Source organism: Scyliorhinus torazame, chromosome 4, assembly GCF_047496885.1.
Source record: "Scyliorhinus torazame isolate Kashiwa2021f chromosome 4, sScyTor2.1, whole genome shotgun sequence".
Taxonomy (NCBI): domain Eukaryota; kingdom Metazoa; phylum Chordata; class Chondrichthyes; order Carcharhiniformes; family Scyliorhinidae; genus Scyliorhinus; species Scyliorhinus torazame.
In genome coordinates, this window is record NC_092710.1 from 55,736,034 (window position 1) to 55,754,829 (window position 18,796).

The window sequence follows — 18,796 nt, forward strand, 5'->3', positions numbered from 1 at the left end:
CCACTTTGGGGCACTCCCCAAACGGTGGTTTAGTGTCAGCGTTCCGAGCCACCGCCCGAGCAAGTCACTCTTCCTTACGATCCGGGTTCAGCACCACCGGCTATTTGCCTTCCCCTTCCTCGGGATAATTCCCATTCACAGTACGATAGGCTGCGACGGTGGAGGGAGTATATACCTAGCCACTTCACTCCCAATAGGGATTCCCGGTCGTACGAGAATTGTTTCAGCAGTGAAGGATACGGCTGTTTGCTGGTAGAGGTGGAAACGAATATAACAAGTCTGTTCCCCACCTGTACGGACAGGAGGTGTCATATCACCCAGGCGTCTGGCCAATGCGTTTGTTACAACACCACTTGCGTTCCATTGAACGCCGGCCTCCAGCTCCTTTGTGGCTGGGCGAATGTCTCTCATATCACTGTTGGGACTAGGGCTTTCCGCATTGCTGGGCGGCCTGAATGGGCGTTTCGAAGTTGGATAAACTGGGCTACTGGGAGGTCCTTACGCAACCGATATGCTGATTGTGATGCTAGCCTGCACACGGAGCAAGGATACTACTTTTTATTTAATGGCACAGCGACCAAAGTTTTGTCACCCCCATTTCCCCGCCAAATTGCTATTGGGACTCTAGTCCCTACCACAGTCCCCTGCCCTTCGGCGTGGATGCTGCATAATCAGTTAGCACACCGGGCAGTCTCGGCTGAATTTTGCGAGAACTGGAAAAAACTTCAGGTTCTCGCACCCAACCGGGGCCACTCAGCCGGATGGGGGATTCTGAGCGTCTTGACACTGGGAGGTGTGGGGGGTTCCTTGGCTGTCAGCAATAGGAATTATTTTATTTGTGGCCTTACCATCTTGGGAAATGAAACCTTGGGAGCCCTCGGGGCAATAACCAAGGAATTGTCTCAGCTACGGTTGTTTGCAATGCAGAACCGGTATGCTCTTGACTATCTTCTGGCCCGTGAGGGTGGGGTATGTGCCATAGTACAGGGCAAGTGTATCATGGGAGTTCAGTACTTGACCGCTAACATCACTAAATTTATGGATCACATACGGGATCACCTAGACGGAATGCAGGATCCTGGCTCTTGGGGTAACTGGGGATTTGGAGGTTGGAAGGACTGGTTGATAAATATGGCCATGTATTTAGTGGTGGCTATCGGCTGCATCTTTGTGGGCCTAGCCATCCTTAAATGTGTAATGGGTAGAATGCGGGGTGCACTGGAACAGATCAACGCCCCTAAAATCTTAGCTGTCAAAATCCATGAGGGTGCAGCAGATGAAGGGGGGCTACGCCAGGAATTGGAAATGCAGCGACGGATCTTTTTAGATGAGGGACTGTAGCTATGGATTGGATAGTTCGGTTATCATGGAATGATAAAAGGAGGGAATGACGAATGTGATATAAAATAGTTACTTTAGAGATGTTAGTTAATGTAATGTAGAGATAGGCCAGTCTAATCCTGGTGAGTTCACAGACAAAGGATTTCAGACCGCATGGCAAACCAAAGGAGGAGAAAAGGATGCTGGGTAATAGGGGCCAGAGGAAGGGATTGGAAGTGAGCCAATTAGAGTGTATGGATAGGTCAGGAGGGGTATCGGATGACCTATGGGAATCGTGTATGTGAAACTTGATGCCAGTTGTGTGAGTAGTAGAGATCCCTTTGTTCTACAGACTCACTTGATTATAGAGGTGTACGAAGCAAGATGTGTTTTGTACTTGCTGTGAACTGAGTCAGGCTTGCAAGCCAAATAAAATAACTAATGCTGCACCTGCAAATCCATCTCGACTTTTATTGAGGCCAGACTGACGGGTAAAGAAATTTGGGATTTGTCAAGGGGCTCCTTCCAGCTGTGCCGCCCATTTAGAACATCACTGAACTTCCTGTTTCTAGTCAACCCCTTTAATGCTCTCTCTTTCTGTGTGAACAGTAGGTTCTTGACTGAGATCTGACCCCCTTCTTCAGGACAAAACATATTACAAACAATTCAGAATATTTTTGCGAATTGAATTGATGGTTATTCGACAAACCTGCATTTCGGTCGACTTTTCTCTCCAGTAACGAATGTCTGGAAGATGGAATCATTTCAATAGGAGCAGCTGCTGTAACATTGGTAGGTGGGCCTTGAATCTGACTGTGTTCACTGGTACCGGTTCCTGTGGTCTGATCATCTTCCCCAGGGGCAGGAGCTTGAATCTGACTGTGTTCACTGGTACCAGTTCCTGTGGTCTGATCATCTTCCCCAGGAGCAGGAGCTTGAATCTGACTGTGTTCACTGGTACCAGTTCCTGTGGTCTGACCATCTTCCCCAGGAGCAGGAGCTTGAATCTGACTGTGTTCACTGGTACCAGTTCCTGTGGTCTGACCATCTTCCCCAGGAGCAGGAGCTTGAATCTGACTGTGTTCACTGGTACCAGTTCCTGTAGTCTGATCCCGTTCCCCAGGGACAGGGTATTGAATCTCACTGTGTTCACTGGTACCAGTTCCTGTGGTCTGATCATCTTCCCCAGGAGCAGGAGCTTGAATCTGACTGTGTTCACTGGTACCAGTTCCTGTAGTCTGATCCCGTTCCCCAGGGACAGGGTATTGAATCTCACTGTGTTCACTGGTACCAGTTCCTGTGGTCTGATCACCTTCCCCAGGAGCAGGAGCTGGAATCTGACTGCGTTCACTGGTACCAGTTCCTGTGGTCTGATCCCCTTCCCCAGGAGCAGGGTATTGAGTCTGACTGTGTTCACTGGTATCAGTTTCTGTGGTCTGATCACCTTTTCCAGGGGCAGGGTATTGAGTCTGACTGTGTTCACTGGTATCAGTTTCTGTGGTCTGATCATCTTCCCCAGGGGCAGGAGCTTGAATCTGACTGTGTTCACTGGTGCCAGTTCCTGTGGTCTGATCATCTTCCCAAGGAGCAGGAGATTGAATCTGACTGTGTTCATTGGTACCGGTTCCTGTGGTCTGATCACCTTCCCCAGGGGCAGGGTATTGAGTCTGACTGTGTTCACTGGTACCAGTTCCTGTGGTCTGATCACCTTCCCCAGGGGCAGGAGCTTGAATCTGACTGTGTTCACTGGTACCAGTTCCTGTGGTCTGATCATCTTCCCAAGGAGCAGGAGATTGAATCTGACTGTGTTCATTGGTACCAGTTCCTGTGGTCTGATCATCTTCCCCAGGAGCAGGAGATTGAATCTGACTGTGTTCATTGGTACCAGTTCCTGTGGTCTGATCATCTTCCCAAGGAGCAGGAGATTGAATCTGACTGTGTTCATTGGTACCAGTTCCTGTGGTCTGATCATCTTCCCCAGGAGCAGGAGATTGAATCTGACTGTGTTCATTGGTACCGGTTCCTGTGGTCTGATCACCTTCCCCAGGGGCAGGGTATTGAGTCTGACTGTGTTCACTGGTACCAGTTCTTGTGGTCTGATCATCTTCCCCAGGAGCAGGAGTTTGAATCTGACTGTGTTCACTGGTACCAGTTCCTGTGGTCTGATCATCTTCCCAAGGAGCAGGAGATTGAATCTGACTGTGTTCATTGGTACCAGTTCCTGTGGTCTGATCACCTTCCCCAGGGGCAGGAGCTTGAATCTGACTGTGTTCACTGGTACCAGTTCCTGTGGTCTGATCCCCTTCCCCTGCTGGAAGGTCTTGGGTCTGACATTGTTCACTTGCAGTACAAGCTTTACTTGATGAGAATGGAGTCTGTTTTGATTTCATACCTGGAAAACATTTAACTCCAGGTTATAGCAAAGTATATTAGAATAGAACAGGAACTTGCAGATCCAAACTGACACACTACAAAGTGGGAGACAAGAATACAAAACTGAGACGCCGCTACAAATGCCGGCCTACCCACCAATAGGCAATGGATGTAGCTCCTAACACAAGAAGGGTGAGGGGATATAGCAGGATCTGCACTTAACAATAAAGCCAAAAGACCACGATAATGGGAAATGGTGCAAGTGGAAAAATAAGTCGCTCTCACAAAAAAGGAGAATCATGAAATGAAATGAAAACCGCTTATTGTCACAAGTAGTCTTCAATGAAGTTACTGTGAAAAGCCCCTCGTCGCCACATTCCGGCGCCTGCTCGTGGAGGCCGATACGGGAATTGAACCCATGCTGCTGGCATTGTTCTGCATTACAAGTCAGCTGTTTAGCCCATGTGCACAGACTTGGAAACAAACACAATATTGGCTGGTGATGGGCTGAGAAGTAGGCAACAGGAGCTGGGGTATAAACAACCTTCTCAGCTTGGTGAGCAGTGAAAAATATTCATCCGTATTGGGGCTGCAGACTTTCAGACTATTTCTATCAATTGCTCAGATAAAGGATAAGAAAGAGGCGTGTCAAAGTTTGTGCATTGCCCGAGTTTAGAAAGGTCGTATAGATCAGGGCAGCAGATTATCGTGGGTCATAAAGAATCTAAAAGTGAGTGAGCAAAATGTTGGCAGATGGAGTGCAATGTGGGAAAATGAGAGGGTACCTACTTTGAGAAATTGGAACATTTTCAGAATGATGGTGGATTAGGAGTATTTTAAACTTGTGACACAAATTACTAAAGGATAGGTACAGGTACAAAACGTAATCAAAAGGCAATACAGTACAATAAGAGGATGTGACAGTCAGCCCAATTTTATGTTTAGTTTTGGTCACCAAATAACCTGGGGCTGGATTCTCTGATTTTGAGGCTATGTCCGGAGAATGTGTCTAGTCTTACGACCAAGAGGTCAGCGCCGCCCCCGTACCAATGCTCTGCCCAGCAGGGAGCGAGCAGCCGCCCCGTGTAAAGCTTCCAGCTTTACCTGCAGATATAGATGGAGGATTGATGAGTCTGTGACCGCGCATGCGCACGGTGGCGACTGGCGGCAGCTGCACCACACAACATGGCGCCGGCCGCCGGCAGATAGTGCCCGCCCCGTAACCCCCCTCGCCAACGCCCCACCAATCTCCCCAGGCCCCGCCGAAGCCCCCCCCCTCGGCCAGCGGAACGGTCCCTCCCCCCCCGCCCCCAACATGCGAGGTCCCCGAAAACTTTGAGCACACGCGCCCCACACCGTAAGGATGTCAGCCCATCGGGGGCGGGCCTCAGGTGACGTCCCGAGGCCGTCCCAAAAGGTATGCGGCGTACTCAGCGAGGGGGCAGAGCATCCGAAAAATGGCACCACCCCCGATTTCGCCGTTATAACGGATTCTCCGGTCAATCGCCGAACGCGATTTCGGCATCGGCAATCGGAGAATCCAGCTTCTGATGTGTGTAATCTAATGATGATCAATTCTGAACACTGAACCGAAAGCTAACATGCAGGGAAAGCAAGCAATTTGTAAGGCAAATGGTATGTTGGCCTTTATGTCTGAAATCATTTGAATAATGCTTTGAATTTCCATCAGGTGTCAGCTGCAGCTCAGTGGAAGCATTAATCGGAGTCATTGCGAGAGGACTTGAATCCAGGGGTAAAAAGATCTTGCTGCAATTGTGTGGACTGAGGTGAGATTGCACCTGGAGTATTGTGCATGGGTTTGATCTCCTAACTTTAAAAAAAAAGAATTTAGGGTGCCCAATTCATTTTTTCTAATTAAGGGCAACTTAGCGTGGCCAATCCACCTACCCTGCACATCTTTTGGGTTGTGGGGGTGAAACCCACGCAAACATGGGGAGAATGTGCAAACTCCACACGGACAGTGACCTAGAGCCGAGATTGAACCTGGGACCTCAGCGCCATGAGGCAGCAGTGCTAACCCACCGTGCTGCTCTGGATCGCCTAACTTAAGGATATACTTGCCGTGGAGTCAGTGCAACAAAGGTTCACCAGATTAATCCCTGGGATGGCGGGATTGTCTACTGAGGAGAGATTGAGGACGTGGGTCTGTGCTCACTAGAGTTTTGAAGAATAACAGATGATCTCTTTGAAACATTCAAAATCCCTGCAAGGCGTGATGGAATAAGATACATGAAAGATGTGTCTCCTAGTGTGGAGGTCTAGAACGAGGGGACATAACCTCAGAATAAAGGGTTGTACATTTGAACTGTGAACTAGACGTAGTATGCCATTCAGCTCGGTGTGTCTGCTCCATCATTCAATAAGATACAGGCTGATTTAATTGTGGCCTCAACTCCACATCTCGACCTATTCCCCATCAAAATTGACTCCCTTGTTAATCAAGAATCTATCTAACTGCCTTAAAAATACGCAATGAATCTGCCACCTCTGCTCTCTGGGAAAGAGTATTCCAAAGGCACAAAACACTCGGAGAGAAAAATAAGTTCCTCATCCCCAACTTAAATGGGAGACTGCTTATTTTTAAACAGTGCCCCCCCCCCAGTTCTAGCCTCTCCCACAAGCGGAAACATCCTTTAAGCATCTACCATGTCAAGTCCAAAGTAGGACTGGGATGAGAAGGATTTCTTCACTTGGAGGGTATTCAATTTTTGGAATTCTCCATTCAGGAGGGCTCATTGGGTATGTTAAAGGCAGAGATCAATAGATATCCAGATAATAAAGACATCAAGTAATAAGGGGATAGTGCGTGGAAGGGTCTTTGAAGTGGAAGATCAGTCATGATCTAGCTGAACTGTGGAGCAGACTCGAGGGGCCAAATGACCTACTCCTGTTTCTATCTCCCATATTCCTAGGTCATGCGAGTCTTCTGGCAACCCCTCATCAACTCTACTAGTTACAGGGCAGCACGGTGGCACATTGGGTTAGCACAGCTGCCTCACGGCGCCGAGGTCCCAGGTTCGGTCCCGGCTCTGGGTCACTGTCCATGTGGAGTTTGCACATTCTCCCCGTGTTTGCGTGGGTTCCGCCCCAGAACCCAAAGATGTGCAGGCTAGGTGGAGTGGCCACGTTAAATTGCCCTTTAATTGGAAAAAATGAATTGGGTACTCTAAATTTAAAAAAAAACTCTACTGGTTACATCCTCAAAGAATTCCAGTAAATTCGTCAAGCATGATTTCCCTTTCGTAAATCCATTCTGACTGTGTCCAATTCTCCCACTGTTTTTCAAGTGCTCTGCTATTATATCTTTTATAATGGACTCTAGAATTTTCCCCACTTCCAACATTTGGCTGACTGGTGCATAATTCCCTGTTTTCTCTCCAGCTCTCTTTTTAAATAATGGGGTTACATTAGCTAATTTCCAATCTTTCGGAACTGTTCCAGAGTCTATAGCATCTTGGAAGATGACCATCAATGCATCCACTATTTCTAGTGTCCTCAAGTCCTCTGGGATATAGATTATCAGGCCCTGGAGATTTATCAGCCTTTAGTCCCATCGATTTCTCCAACACAATTCCCCTACTAATACCAATTTATTTCAGTTCCCCCCTCTCACTAAACCCTGCATTCCCCAACATTTATGTTTTTTTTTTGTGCCCTTCTTTGTGAAGACAGAACCAAACTTCAGTTGTCCAGCCGTTCCTTTGTTCCCCATTATAAATTCCCGTTTCTGACTGTAAGGGACCTAACATTTGTCTCCACCAATTTTTTTCTCTTCACATACCTAAAGAAACTTTTACAGTCAGGTTTTATGTTCCCCGCAAGCTTACTCTCATACTTTATTTTTCCCCTTCTTTATCAATCCCTTGGTCCTCCTTTGCTGAATTCTGAACTGTTCCCAGTCCTCAGGACTGTTGTTTTTTCTGGCTCACTTACTCCAAGCCTCTTACTTGGATCTAATATTATCTCTACTATCCCTTGTAAGTCCTGATTAGGCCACCCTGTCCATTTTATTTTTGCGCCAGATTGGGATAAGCAAATGGTTCAGTTCACCCATGCGCTCCTTGAATGTTGCCATTGTCTATCCACCGTCAAAAATACGCAATTCCCTTTAGGTAAGGTATCCCAATCCATCAACTCGCATCTCATACCATTGCAGTTTCCTTTAAGATTCAGGACCGTAGTCTCAGAATCAACTAGTCATTCTCCACCTTGATGAAGAATTCTATCATATTATCGTCGCTCATCCTCAAATGGTCTCACACAACTCGATTGCCAGTTATGCCTTTCTCATTACTGGGGCAGCATGGTGGTCCAGTGGTTAGCACTGCTGCCTCACAGCTCCAGGGACCCGGGTTCAATTCAGCCCTCGGGTGACTGTGTGAAGGTTGCGCTTTCGTCCCGTGTCTGCGTGGGTTTCCTCCGGGTGCTCCAGTTTTCTCCCACAGTCCAAAGATGTGCAGGTTAGGTGGATTGGCCCTGTTAAATTTCCCCTTAGTGTACAATCATGTGCAGGTTAGGTGGGGTTGTGGGATTACGGGGATAGAGTGGAGAGCATGGGCTTAAGTAGGGTAGTCTTTCCAAGGGCTAGTGCAGATTCGATGGACCGAATGGCTTCCTTCTGCACTGTAAATTCTATAATTACACAATATCCAGTCTAGGGTATTCCAGTTGGTTCCTCTACGTATTGGTCCAGAAAACCATCCCGTATACATTCCAGGAATTCCTCCTCTACAGTATTGTGACTAATTTGATTTGCCCAATCCAAATGCAGTTTAAATTCACCCATAATTAAAGACATTTATTTTATTGCATGCATCTCTAATTTCCTGTTTAAAGCCATTTTCAACATTACCATAACAGGTTGGGGGTCTATATACAACCCCCTTCTGATGGCTTTCCCTTGTTCCTGAATTTCAGTGCCCGGAATTCTCCACAATATTCTAAAGATGTTGAAACAATGATTTGAACTTTCAGCATGTTCTTTTGACTCACACGTCCTATTTTTCTCCTTTGTGAAAGAAAGTTACACTTGATTTTTAATCATATTTTCAATTTGTCTTGCCACCATTTATGTTTATGGATGCCATGGTCTTTCTATTCATCTACATCTTCTCAAACTCGTGCCGTTGACAGAATATCACCTTTCCACATTAGTCCCCCCAGCAGCACGGTGGCATAGTGGTTTGCACTGCTGCCTCACAGCTTCAGGGACTCGGGTTCAATTCCGGCCTCGGGTGACAGTCTGTGTGGAGTCTGTACGTTCTCCTTGTGTCAGCGTGGGTTTCCTCCGGGTGCTCTGGTTTCCTCCCACATTCCAAAGATGTGCACGTTAGGTGGATTGGCCATGCCAAATTGGCCCTTAGTGTCGAAAGGTTAGGTGGGGTTACTGGGTTACGGGGATAGGGTGGAGGCGTGGGCTTAAGTAGGGTGCTCTTTCAAAGGGCCGGTGCAGACTCGATGGGCCGAATGGCCTCCTTCTGCACTGTAAATTCTATGATTCATCACTTCACACTTCTTCTTCACACTGACCTGCATTTATCACATTTTTGCCATTTCACTGTCCTGTCCAGGTAATTCTTCAGTCTAGGCATACCTGCACTGAGGTAGAAATCTCACTGATTAATCACTGAACAGTAATTTCACTGATTATTGTGCAGTAATTTCACTGATGGGCCAAAATGGCCTCTTTCTCTGCTGTAAATGACTATGAGCACAATATTAATTCTGGAAGGTTTTGTATGGCATGAAACTGAACTTTCCTCTCTCTAACGACCGTATCAGTTCACTTGAACATTTCTAAAAATGCACACACTGTGGAATCAGTTCTGCTAGCTTCGCCTTTTCCAAGTATTTTAACTGCACCAGGCACTTCATGTGCTGTCAGCTAGTTTCAATTCCTGCTACAATACTAAGGATCTAAAATAACCTGAACTAGCCAAGAATTTAAATGATTAATTTATAAGGAACAATATAAAAGTTTGCAACACCTACACAAATTTGAAAACATTAGTGAATGGAATGTGAGATGGTCCCAGGACAATGGGGATGTTTACCATAGAATCATAGTTTTACAGCACAAAAAGAGGCCCTTCCTGATCTTGTGCTCGAAGGTAACAGTAACATGATGTTCCAAGCAGTTCAGGCTTTATTTGTTGCACCGATAACAGATTTTACAACAGGGTTCCTTATTCAATTTATATGCTTTTGGTGTGTAGTGAAGACGGATAATAATTGCACAGATATATTTTCAGCAAATTTGCTAACAACGTAGTTTATGTGAAACTGACAATCTGACTGGAATCTGGCAAAACCCACAATGGCTCATAATTTCTCTGTCTTTCCACTAAACATTTGTCTGAATTCATGGCATCTCCAATAACTGAACCAATAATTTCTACAGAATAGGAGAATACCAGTCCTCTCCCTCAGTCTCATTCCCCCAGCCTCCCCAAAGCAAGCTCAACTCTATGCTTAGTTCCTTTTCCACCTCTCAGTGTTATGACACTGAAAGGACTTTGCCCTCTGTGTCATTTACCGGTATCTCTCGTGTCCTCTTTCTGAATGAACTCACCTGTTTCACGATCCTGCAGAGATAACTTGGAAACGATGCTTCATGTACGGAGACCGGTCAGGCAGTCACGTTGGCAAAAGAGGAACTCACTCACGAGAAAAACTGAAAACAGAAGTAAGAAAATCAATACCACATGGTCAAAGTGAAGAGTAACTGAATATTCATAGAATTTAGAACATAGAATTTATAGTGCAGAAGGAGGCCACTCTGCCCATCGAGTCTGCACCGGCACTTGGAAAGAGAATCCCACTTAAGCTCCACACCTCCACCCTATCCCCGTAACCCCACTTAAGCTTATTGTACACTAAGGGCAATTTATCATGGCCGATCCACCCAACCTGCACATCTTTGGACTGTGGGAGGAAACCGCAGCACCTGGAGGAAACCCACACAGACACGGGGAAAACGTGCAGACTCCACACAGACAGCGACCCAAGCCGGGAATCGAACCTGGCGCTGTGAAGCAACCGTGCTAACCACTGTGCTACCGTGCTGCCCACATATGTTTGTTAAATACATTAAAAGCTTTTGAACAATGCTTTTTGAAAAATGGTAGAAGAGAAACAATTTGTGAATCAAAATCATTGATGCAGACATTGATAAAACAGATCAGACAAACCAGAGGTAAAGTGTGACTCCACTAACATTCTGGTATAAATAAACTGAACAGTTTTAGTGGTTAAAGATGGCCTGCAACTGCATACATACCCAATCACAGATCACAACCAGATCAGAATTAACAACAGTCTCACCATATCAGATATTAAGCAGGCTACTATTTTAACTATGAAAAATGACTTTCGATATCAGCATCGGCTCAGAGGTTTTTTCTGCGCGGTAGTGATTTTATGAGTTTCTTGTCCTTCAATTCTATTACTGAGTGCTCAGATGAATGTGACATTCTCAGATATACTTCTACGGAATTTATTTTATTCGTTCATGGGACGTAGGCGTCGGTAGGCTGTGTCAGCATTTATTAATTTCCCTTGAGGGGGTAGTTCAGGGCCAACCACATTGCTGTGGGTCTGGAGTCACGTGTAGGCCAGACCAGGTAATGATGGCAGATTTCATAGAAACATAAGGAAATTAGTGAACCAAATGGGTTTTCCCGATACACAACAATGATTTCATGGTCATAGTTCGATTTTTTAAATTCCAGATTTTTATTAAATTCAATTATTTCAGCATCTGCAGTGGCAGGATTTGAACCTGGGCCCCCAAAGCCTTACTCTGGGTCTCTGGTTTACTAGTCCAGTGACAACACCACTACACCACCACCTCCCCTCATACAAACTTGTACAAACCCAGCCCAGTTTCATGGTGTTATTTAATCAAGTGAGGAATTTAGTTCAGTACAAGCTGGTGAAAGATAGAAAGACTCAAGTCAAACTGGTAGGTTTTCCACCATCGTCTCGTTATAACCCCCAGGACGACGATCCGATTGATCTCCCCGTGGGGCTCATGGGAGTACGAGCTCCCCGGAGAAGGGGAGATAAAAGCCGGCCCAGGAAGGCGCCGGCATCGCAGGATGATCCCGGCTGGGACTTGTCCGGATATTTAGTTGCTGTATTTCCCAACCGTGAGGAGGAAATAAACTACTTTCGACTCACCTTTTAAGGACTCCTCATTGACTACAATACACATCATGAAATTATTATAAAGAGAACATGCTGGAATGCTTAGCAGGCCGATCAGCATTATAAGGATAAGAACAAAATACTGCAGATGCTGAAAATCTGAAATAAAAACAAAGTGCTGGGAAAACTCTGCAGGTTTGGCAGCATACGTATGGAAAGAACACAGAGTTTCTAGTTCGATATGGCTATTTTAGGTTTTAATTTCAGCAAGATTGTTTCACTATCGCAGATGGAGTTACCTGTGAGTTGGGCTGTTTGCGCTCCTCCTTTTTGCCCGGTGACTCGCTCCTCGCTCTGTGGAACTCAGGCATGGTACAAACAATGCTGCCAGATGGGCTAAACCCAATGGATCGATTAGTGCACGGCCAGGATCAGACAAAAGACTGATATGTGTTGTTAACACCAGTGTAAGCGCATTCTTAAATGAGGAAGTGTTCTCACTTGATCGGAAAAACCAGACACAATGCTATTGGTGCAATAATTAACCAATTCTGACAGCGATGTCCCTTGGTATTGCTGAGGGTGAGTTGTGCTGTTTTACATGCTTTTACCATATATTATTCTGTCATCTAGCAGCTGGGTGTCCTTCTCCTGTGCTCACTTAGGACTGCAGGTTGCAATTGCCCTGCTTGACTGACATCAGTAGTAGAATAATTGGCCTTTGTTTAATTGGAGAGACTGCGGCTGCTTTACATGATCCACTCCTCTTAACCCAAAGTTTATTAGTTGGAGTTACAGGATGACTCGAGCTTGTCAGCTAGTTGCCAGGTGTAGATGCTACTTATTTTCATACATATATTAATGCAAAGTCATTGGGGGTCATAAACACCCCAGAGGAGGCGGTAGAACAGAATGGAACAGCACAGGGAGCCATTTAATCAATGATGCACGTGCTGACTATTTGAAAGAGCTATTCAATTAGTCCTAGTCCCCAGCCCTGCAAAGTTTTTATTTGCAAGCATATATGCAACCCCCCTTTTCAGAGTTATTACTGTATCTGTTTCCTTGCCCTTTCAGGCACTGCATTTGAGGTCATTTATTTCAACTTGCTGCATAAAAATAATTCTCAATGACCCCTGGTTCATTTGCAAACATCTTTATTTTTTTTAAAGTGTGGAGAACGTGCAGACTCCACACAGACAGTGACCCAAGCCAGGAATCGAACCTAGGATCCTGGTGCTGTGAAGCAACATTGCTAACCACTGTGCTACCGTGCTGCCCTCACCCAGATCCTCGGCCAGCTGAACTGTTCAGGCGCCACAATGCACTTGGCAAAGAGATATCCGACTGCACCAATTATTATCAAGGATTCTATTTAATGTCTCTTTCATGGAGACTGCAAAAACAAATACGTACTGGACTGTAATGGACACCACATTCAGCGACACACACCAGACCCCAATCATCCCTTTAGTTAGGGCTCTTACTGTATTAGTGAGAGGGGCACACATGACATGGATTTCAGAAGGTCACAGGGCGAAGGCAGCACGGTGGCGCAGTGGGTTAGCACTGCGGCCTCACAGCGCAAAGGTCCCAGGTTCAATCCTGCCTCTGGGTCACTGTCCATGTGGAGTTTACACATTCTCCCCGTGTTTGCGTGGGTTTCGCCCCCACAACCCAAAAATGTGCAAGTTAGGTGGATTGGCCACGCTAAATTGGCCCTTAATTGGAAAACAAAATGAACTGGGTACTCTTAAAATAAAAAGAAGGATGCAGGGAGCTTCCAGTGTTCCTGGGGCTGTAATAACACAAATGTTATTACAGTAATAGAGCAACTTAAGTATCAGGGTTAGTTTGATTGCTGTGCATAATTAAAATGAATCAAAAATGCTAATTTATTAACAAGTGGAGTATTTTTATTATAAGGCTGTTTACTTCTCTCCCTTTCTTTGCAAGCTGCTGATCCTGAAAAGGTGCTACTCTGATATTTGAGAAGAACTTAAACGCTGATATTGGTGGAACTGCATGATGCCCAGATGACCCAAGTATTAGATTAAAGTCGCACATCATCAATGATGTTTAACAGTGTTGTGTTCAACTATTCCAATGCTCCCCTGTCTGCTCTTCTAATTTCCACCCATCATTACAGTTTGTTGTAATGCCAATTTCAGCCAGAAGGTGGTGAGGTTGAGCTGTCCCAACAGGTTTGTCAAACATGATTTCCCTTTAAAAAATCACGTTGACTGTGCCCAATTTTACCATTATTTTCCAAGTCCAGTTATAATATCCTTTTATAATGTATTCTAACATTTTCCTGCTACTGATGCCAAACTGAGTCTGTAGTTCTTCATTCTCCATTTGCTCCCTTCTTAAGTAGCGGGGTAACATTTGCTACTTGCCAGTCTGCAGGAACTTTTCCAGAATCTATAAAATGTTGAGAGAAAGGCACCAATATGTCCATTATCTCTACAGTCACCTCCTTCAGTGCTCTGGGATGTAGCTCATCTGGTCCAGGAGCTTTCTACTTGCAATAAATAGTCCATAAAATGAAGCTATGACATAGCAGCACCACCAATGGAATGTAGCATGTGGGAAGTCATGGACGCACCTTATGTATTAAACATATCTGCAGGAAGTGTCACCAGCTGTACAAGCTTGAACTCTGGGATTTGGAACGTGAGCGGCGGCTGCAGTCACTGTTGTGCATTCATGGCACTGAGGACTACATGGATAAAATGTTTAGGGAGGTGGCCACACTGCAGGTTAGGAATATGCAGGTATATACATAGATAAACTGCAGAGCTGGGCTGAGAGGTGGCAAATGGAGTTTAATGTAGAGAAGTGTGAGGTGATTCACTTTGGAAGGAATAACAGGAATGCGGAATATTTGGCTAATGGTAAAGTTCTTGGAAGTGTGGATGAGCAGAGGGATCTAGGTGTCCATGTACATAGATCCCTGAAAGTTGCCACCCAGGTTGATAGGGTTGTGAAGAAGGCCTATGGAGTGTTGGCCTTTATTGGTAGAGGGATTGAGTTCCGGAGTCAGGAGGTCATGTTGCAGCTGTACAAAACTCTGGTACGGCCGCATTTGGAGTATTGCGTACAGTTCTGGTCACCGCATTATAGGAAGGACGTGGAGGCTTTGGAGTGGGTGCAGAGGAGATTTACCAGGATGTTGCCTGGTATGGAGGGAAAATCTTATGAGGAAAGGCTGATGGACTTGAGGTTGTTTTCGTTGGAGAGAAGAAGGTTAAGAGGAGACTTAATAGAGGCATACAAAATGATCAGGGGGTTAGATAGGGTGGACAGTGAGAGCCTTCTCCCGCGGATGGAAATGGCTGGCACGAGGGGACATAGCTTTAAACTGAGGGGACAGAGGTAGGTTCTTTACGCAAAGAGTGGTGAGGCCGTGGAATGCCCTACCTGCAACAGTAGTGAACTCGCCAACATTGAGGGCATTTTAAAGGTTTATTGGATAAGCATATGGATGATAATGGCATAGTGTAGGTTAGATGGCTTTTGTTTCGGTGCAACATCGTGGGCCGAAGGGCCTGTACTGCGCTGTATCGTTCTAAGTCTAAGTCTAAGACATAATGTCTGTGTGGAGTTTGTGCTTTCTCCACGTGTCTGTGTGGGTTTCCTCCGGATGCTCCGGTTTCCTTCCATAGTTCAAAGGTGTGCAGGTTTAGGTGGATTGGCCATGTTAAATTGACCCTTAGGGTCCAAAGGATTAGGTGGGGTTACTGGGATAGGGTGGGGCATGGGCCGAGGTCGGTTGCTCTTTCCAAGGGCCAGTGCAGACTCGATGGGCTGAATGGCCTCCTTCTGACTGTGAATTCTATGATTCTTAGGACATTTTCTCTCTGCACAAGTCCAAATTGAATGCACTCTAGTGCATCACCATCAGCTGGTCACCTATCTCCCCTCCCTGAAAATAACAATGAGGCTCACTGCTGAAAGCCATAGCAGCAGAAGTATCGAAGTATCCATCATCATGAAGGGTGAGCCTTCGGTCGCATCGGGATGGTCATGTTGTCTGTTACTCATGTGGTATTAACACTAACTACCATTAATTTATGGAAAGCAGAGTGTGGTGATATGCCTGTGCACTGTTCTGTATATAGTTTAAAAAAAATGTATATTCAAGTTTTTCAATAAATTTTTACAAAACACTTCACAAAGGAAAGAAAATATACATAAGAAAAGTAAAAAGGGGGGCCTTACGCCATCCCCTCCTGCAACTTAAGCCACTAAACACTAAACTATCTAACAAACTGAGAGAAAAAATGGGGCAAACGCCCCTTACAATAATAAAAACAAGTCAAACCCCCCCCCCCCCACTTCTCGCCCCTGGGTTGCTGCTACTCTTGACCTCCACCTAACGTTCCACGAGAAAGTCTAGGAAAGGTTGCCACCGCCTGGAGAATCCCTGCACAGACCCTCGCAAGGCAAACTTTATCCTCTCCAACATGATGAACCCTGCCATGTCATTAATCCAAGCCTCCACGCTTGGGGGTTTCTCATCCCTCCACATTAGTAGGATCCTCCTCCGGGCTACCAAGGACGCAAAGGCCAGAACTCCGGCCTCTTTCGGCTTCTGTACTCCCAGCTCATCTGATACCCCGAATATTGCTATCCCCCAGCTCAGTTTTACCCGAGTATCCAAGACTTTGGACATAGCCTTTGCGAGGGCCTTCCAGAACCCCGCTAGCGCTGGGCACGCCCAGAACATATGGGCGTGATTCGCTGGGGTCCCCGAGCACCTCATGCATCTGTCCTCCACCCCAAAAAACTTGCACATCCGCGCCCCTGTCATATGTGCCCTGTGAACCACTTTGAACTGGATCAGGCTATGTCAGGCTCAAGACGAGGGGGAGTTAACCGTACCCAGGGCCTCCGCCCACAAGCCCTCATCCAGTTCCTCACCCAGCTCCTGCTCCCACTTGCCCTTCAGCTCCTCCACCGAGGCTTCTTCCGCTTCGTGCAACTCCTGATAGATCGTCAAGACCTTGCCCTCTCCCACCCATACACCCGAGTCACCCTGTCCTGAATCCTCCGTGCGGGAAGCAGCGGAAATTCCCTTACCTGCCTTGTCACAAACACCCACACCTGCATGTACCTAAAAGCGTTTCCGGGGGGGTAACCCAAATTTCTCCTCCAGCGCCCCAGGCTAGTAAAAGCCCCGTCGATAAATAGGTCCCCCATCCTTTTAATCCGCCCGATGCCAGCTTAGGAATCCGCCATCTATCCTGCCCGGTGCAAACCTATGATTATTCCGTATTGGGGACCAAATTGAGACCCCCAACTCACCCCTGTGCCGTCTCCACTGCCCCCAGATCCTCAGAGTCGCCGCCACCACCCGGCTCGTGGTGTACCGCATCGGCGGTCGCAGCAAAGATGCTGTCACCAGCGCTCCCAAGCTAGTGCCCACACATGACGCCACCTCTAATCTTTTCCATGCCACCCCCGCTCCCTCCATTACCCATTTCCGAATCATTGCCGCATTGGCTGCCCAGGAATAACTGCACAGGTTCAGTAGCAACAGCTCACCCCTGTCCCGACGATGCTCCAGAAACAGCCTCTTGACCCTCGGGGTCTTACTTGCCCATACAAACCCCATAATGCCCCTGCTTACTCGCCTTGGGGATGAGGATGGGCAGGCACTGGAACACAAACAGGAACCTAGGGAGGACTGTCACCTTAACGGACTGCACCCTGCCTGCCAGGGAGAGTGGCAACACGTCCCATCTCCTAAAGTCTTTCTCCATCTGGTCTACCAACTGCGCCAAATTAAGCTTATGCAGGGCCCCCCAACTCCAGGCCACCTGGATACCCAAATACCGGAAACTCCTCTCTTCCCTCTTAAGTGGCAGCTCCTCCAGCTCCCTTTCCTGGCCCCTTGCATGCACCACAAAGAGCTCACTCTTCCCCACGTTAAGCTTGTAGCCTGAGAAGTCCCCAAACTCTCAAAGGATCCGCATGACCTCTACCATCCCCTCCACTGGATCTGCGATGTACAAAAGCAGGTCATCAGCATACAACGAGACCCGGTGTTCCTCCCCTCCCCGGACCAACCCCCTCCAGTTTCTAGATTCCCTCAACGCCATGCAGTTCAATTGCCAAAGCAAACAGCAGAGGGGACACCGTTATCTCATTCCACGGTACAACCTAAAATATTCTGATCTCCGCCGGTTTGTAGATACGCTTGCCAGCGGGGCCTGGTATAACAATTTGACCCACCCTATGAACCCCTCCCCGAACCCAAACCTACCATGCACTTCCCATAGGTACTCCCACTCCACCCGATCAAAGGCCTTCTCCGCAAACATTGCCGCCACCACCTCTGCCTTCCCACCCTCCGAGGGCATCATAATCACATTCAGGAGCCTCCGCACATTTGCATTTAACTGCCTGCCCTTCACAAACCCCGTGTATCACTCCCGGGATACAATCCTTGTGGCTAGGGCCTTTGCCAGCAACTTGGCATCTACATTAAGGAGCGAGATCGGCCTATACGAGCCACACTGCAGCGGGTCCTTGTCCCGCTTGAGGATCATCGAGATCAGCGCCCAAGACATTGTCAGGGGGAGAATCCCTATCTCCCTCGCCTCGTTGAAGGTTCTCATCAGCAGCAGACCCAGCAGATCCACAAACTTCCTGTAGAATTCGACCGGGATCCCATCAGGCCCCGGGGCCTTGCTCGCCTGCATACTCCCCAACCCCGTATCCAGCCCCCCTATCCCAATCGGGGCCCCCAGGCCTTCCACTTGCCCCTCCTCCACTCCCAGAACCTCAACTGGTCCAGGAACCACCGCATCCCCTCCCCCACCCCCCTCCGGGGGTTCTGACTTATACAGGCTCCCATAAAAATTCCTGAATACCTCGTTTATTTTAGCCGAACATCGCACCGTATTCCCCCCTCCATCCCTGATTC

General features: G+C 47.1%; 1 protein-coding gene and 1 long non-coding RNA gene across 2 annotated transcripts in view; both read right to left on the bottom strand.

The window, feature by feature from the left end:
• The window catches only part of LOC140410225 (NACHT, LRR and PYD domains-containing protein 3-like), a 59,191-nt gene extending 56,590 nt beyond the window's left edge, over window positions 1-2,601 (bottom strand). Inside the window, exon 1 of the mRNA XM_072498182.1 lies at window positions 2,030-2,601. Coding sequence (XP_072354283.1) covers window positions 2,030-2,084 — 55 coding nt within the window. The 5' untranslated portion in view covers window positions 2,085-2,601. The remainder of the gene's footprint in view (window positions 1-2,029) is intronic.
• An 819-nt stretch (window positions 2,602-3,420) lies between these two features.
• On the bottom strand, window positions 3,421-12,270 carry LOC140411596 (uncharacterized). The gene is made up of 3 exons (XR_011940888.1): window positions 12,162-12,270; window positions 10,286-10,387; window positions 3,421-3,712 (listed from the first exon to the last, which is right to left on the bottom strand). It is a non-coding gene; the product is annotated as an uncharacterized lncRNA (long non-coding RNA).
• Window positions 12,271-18,796: the final 6,526 nt, after the last annotated feature.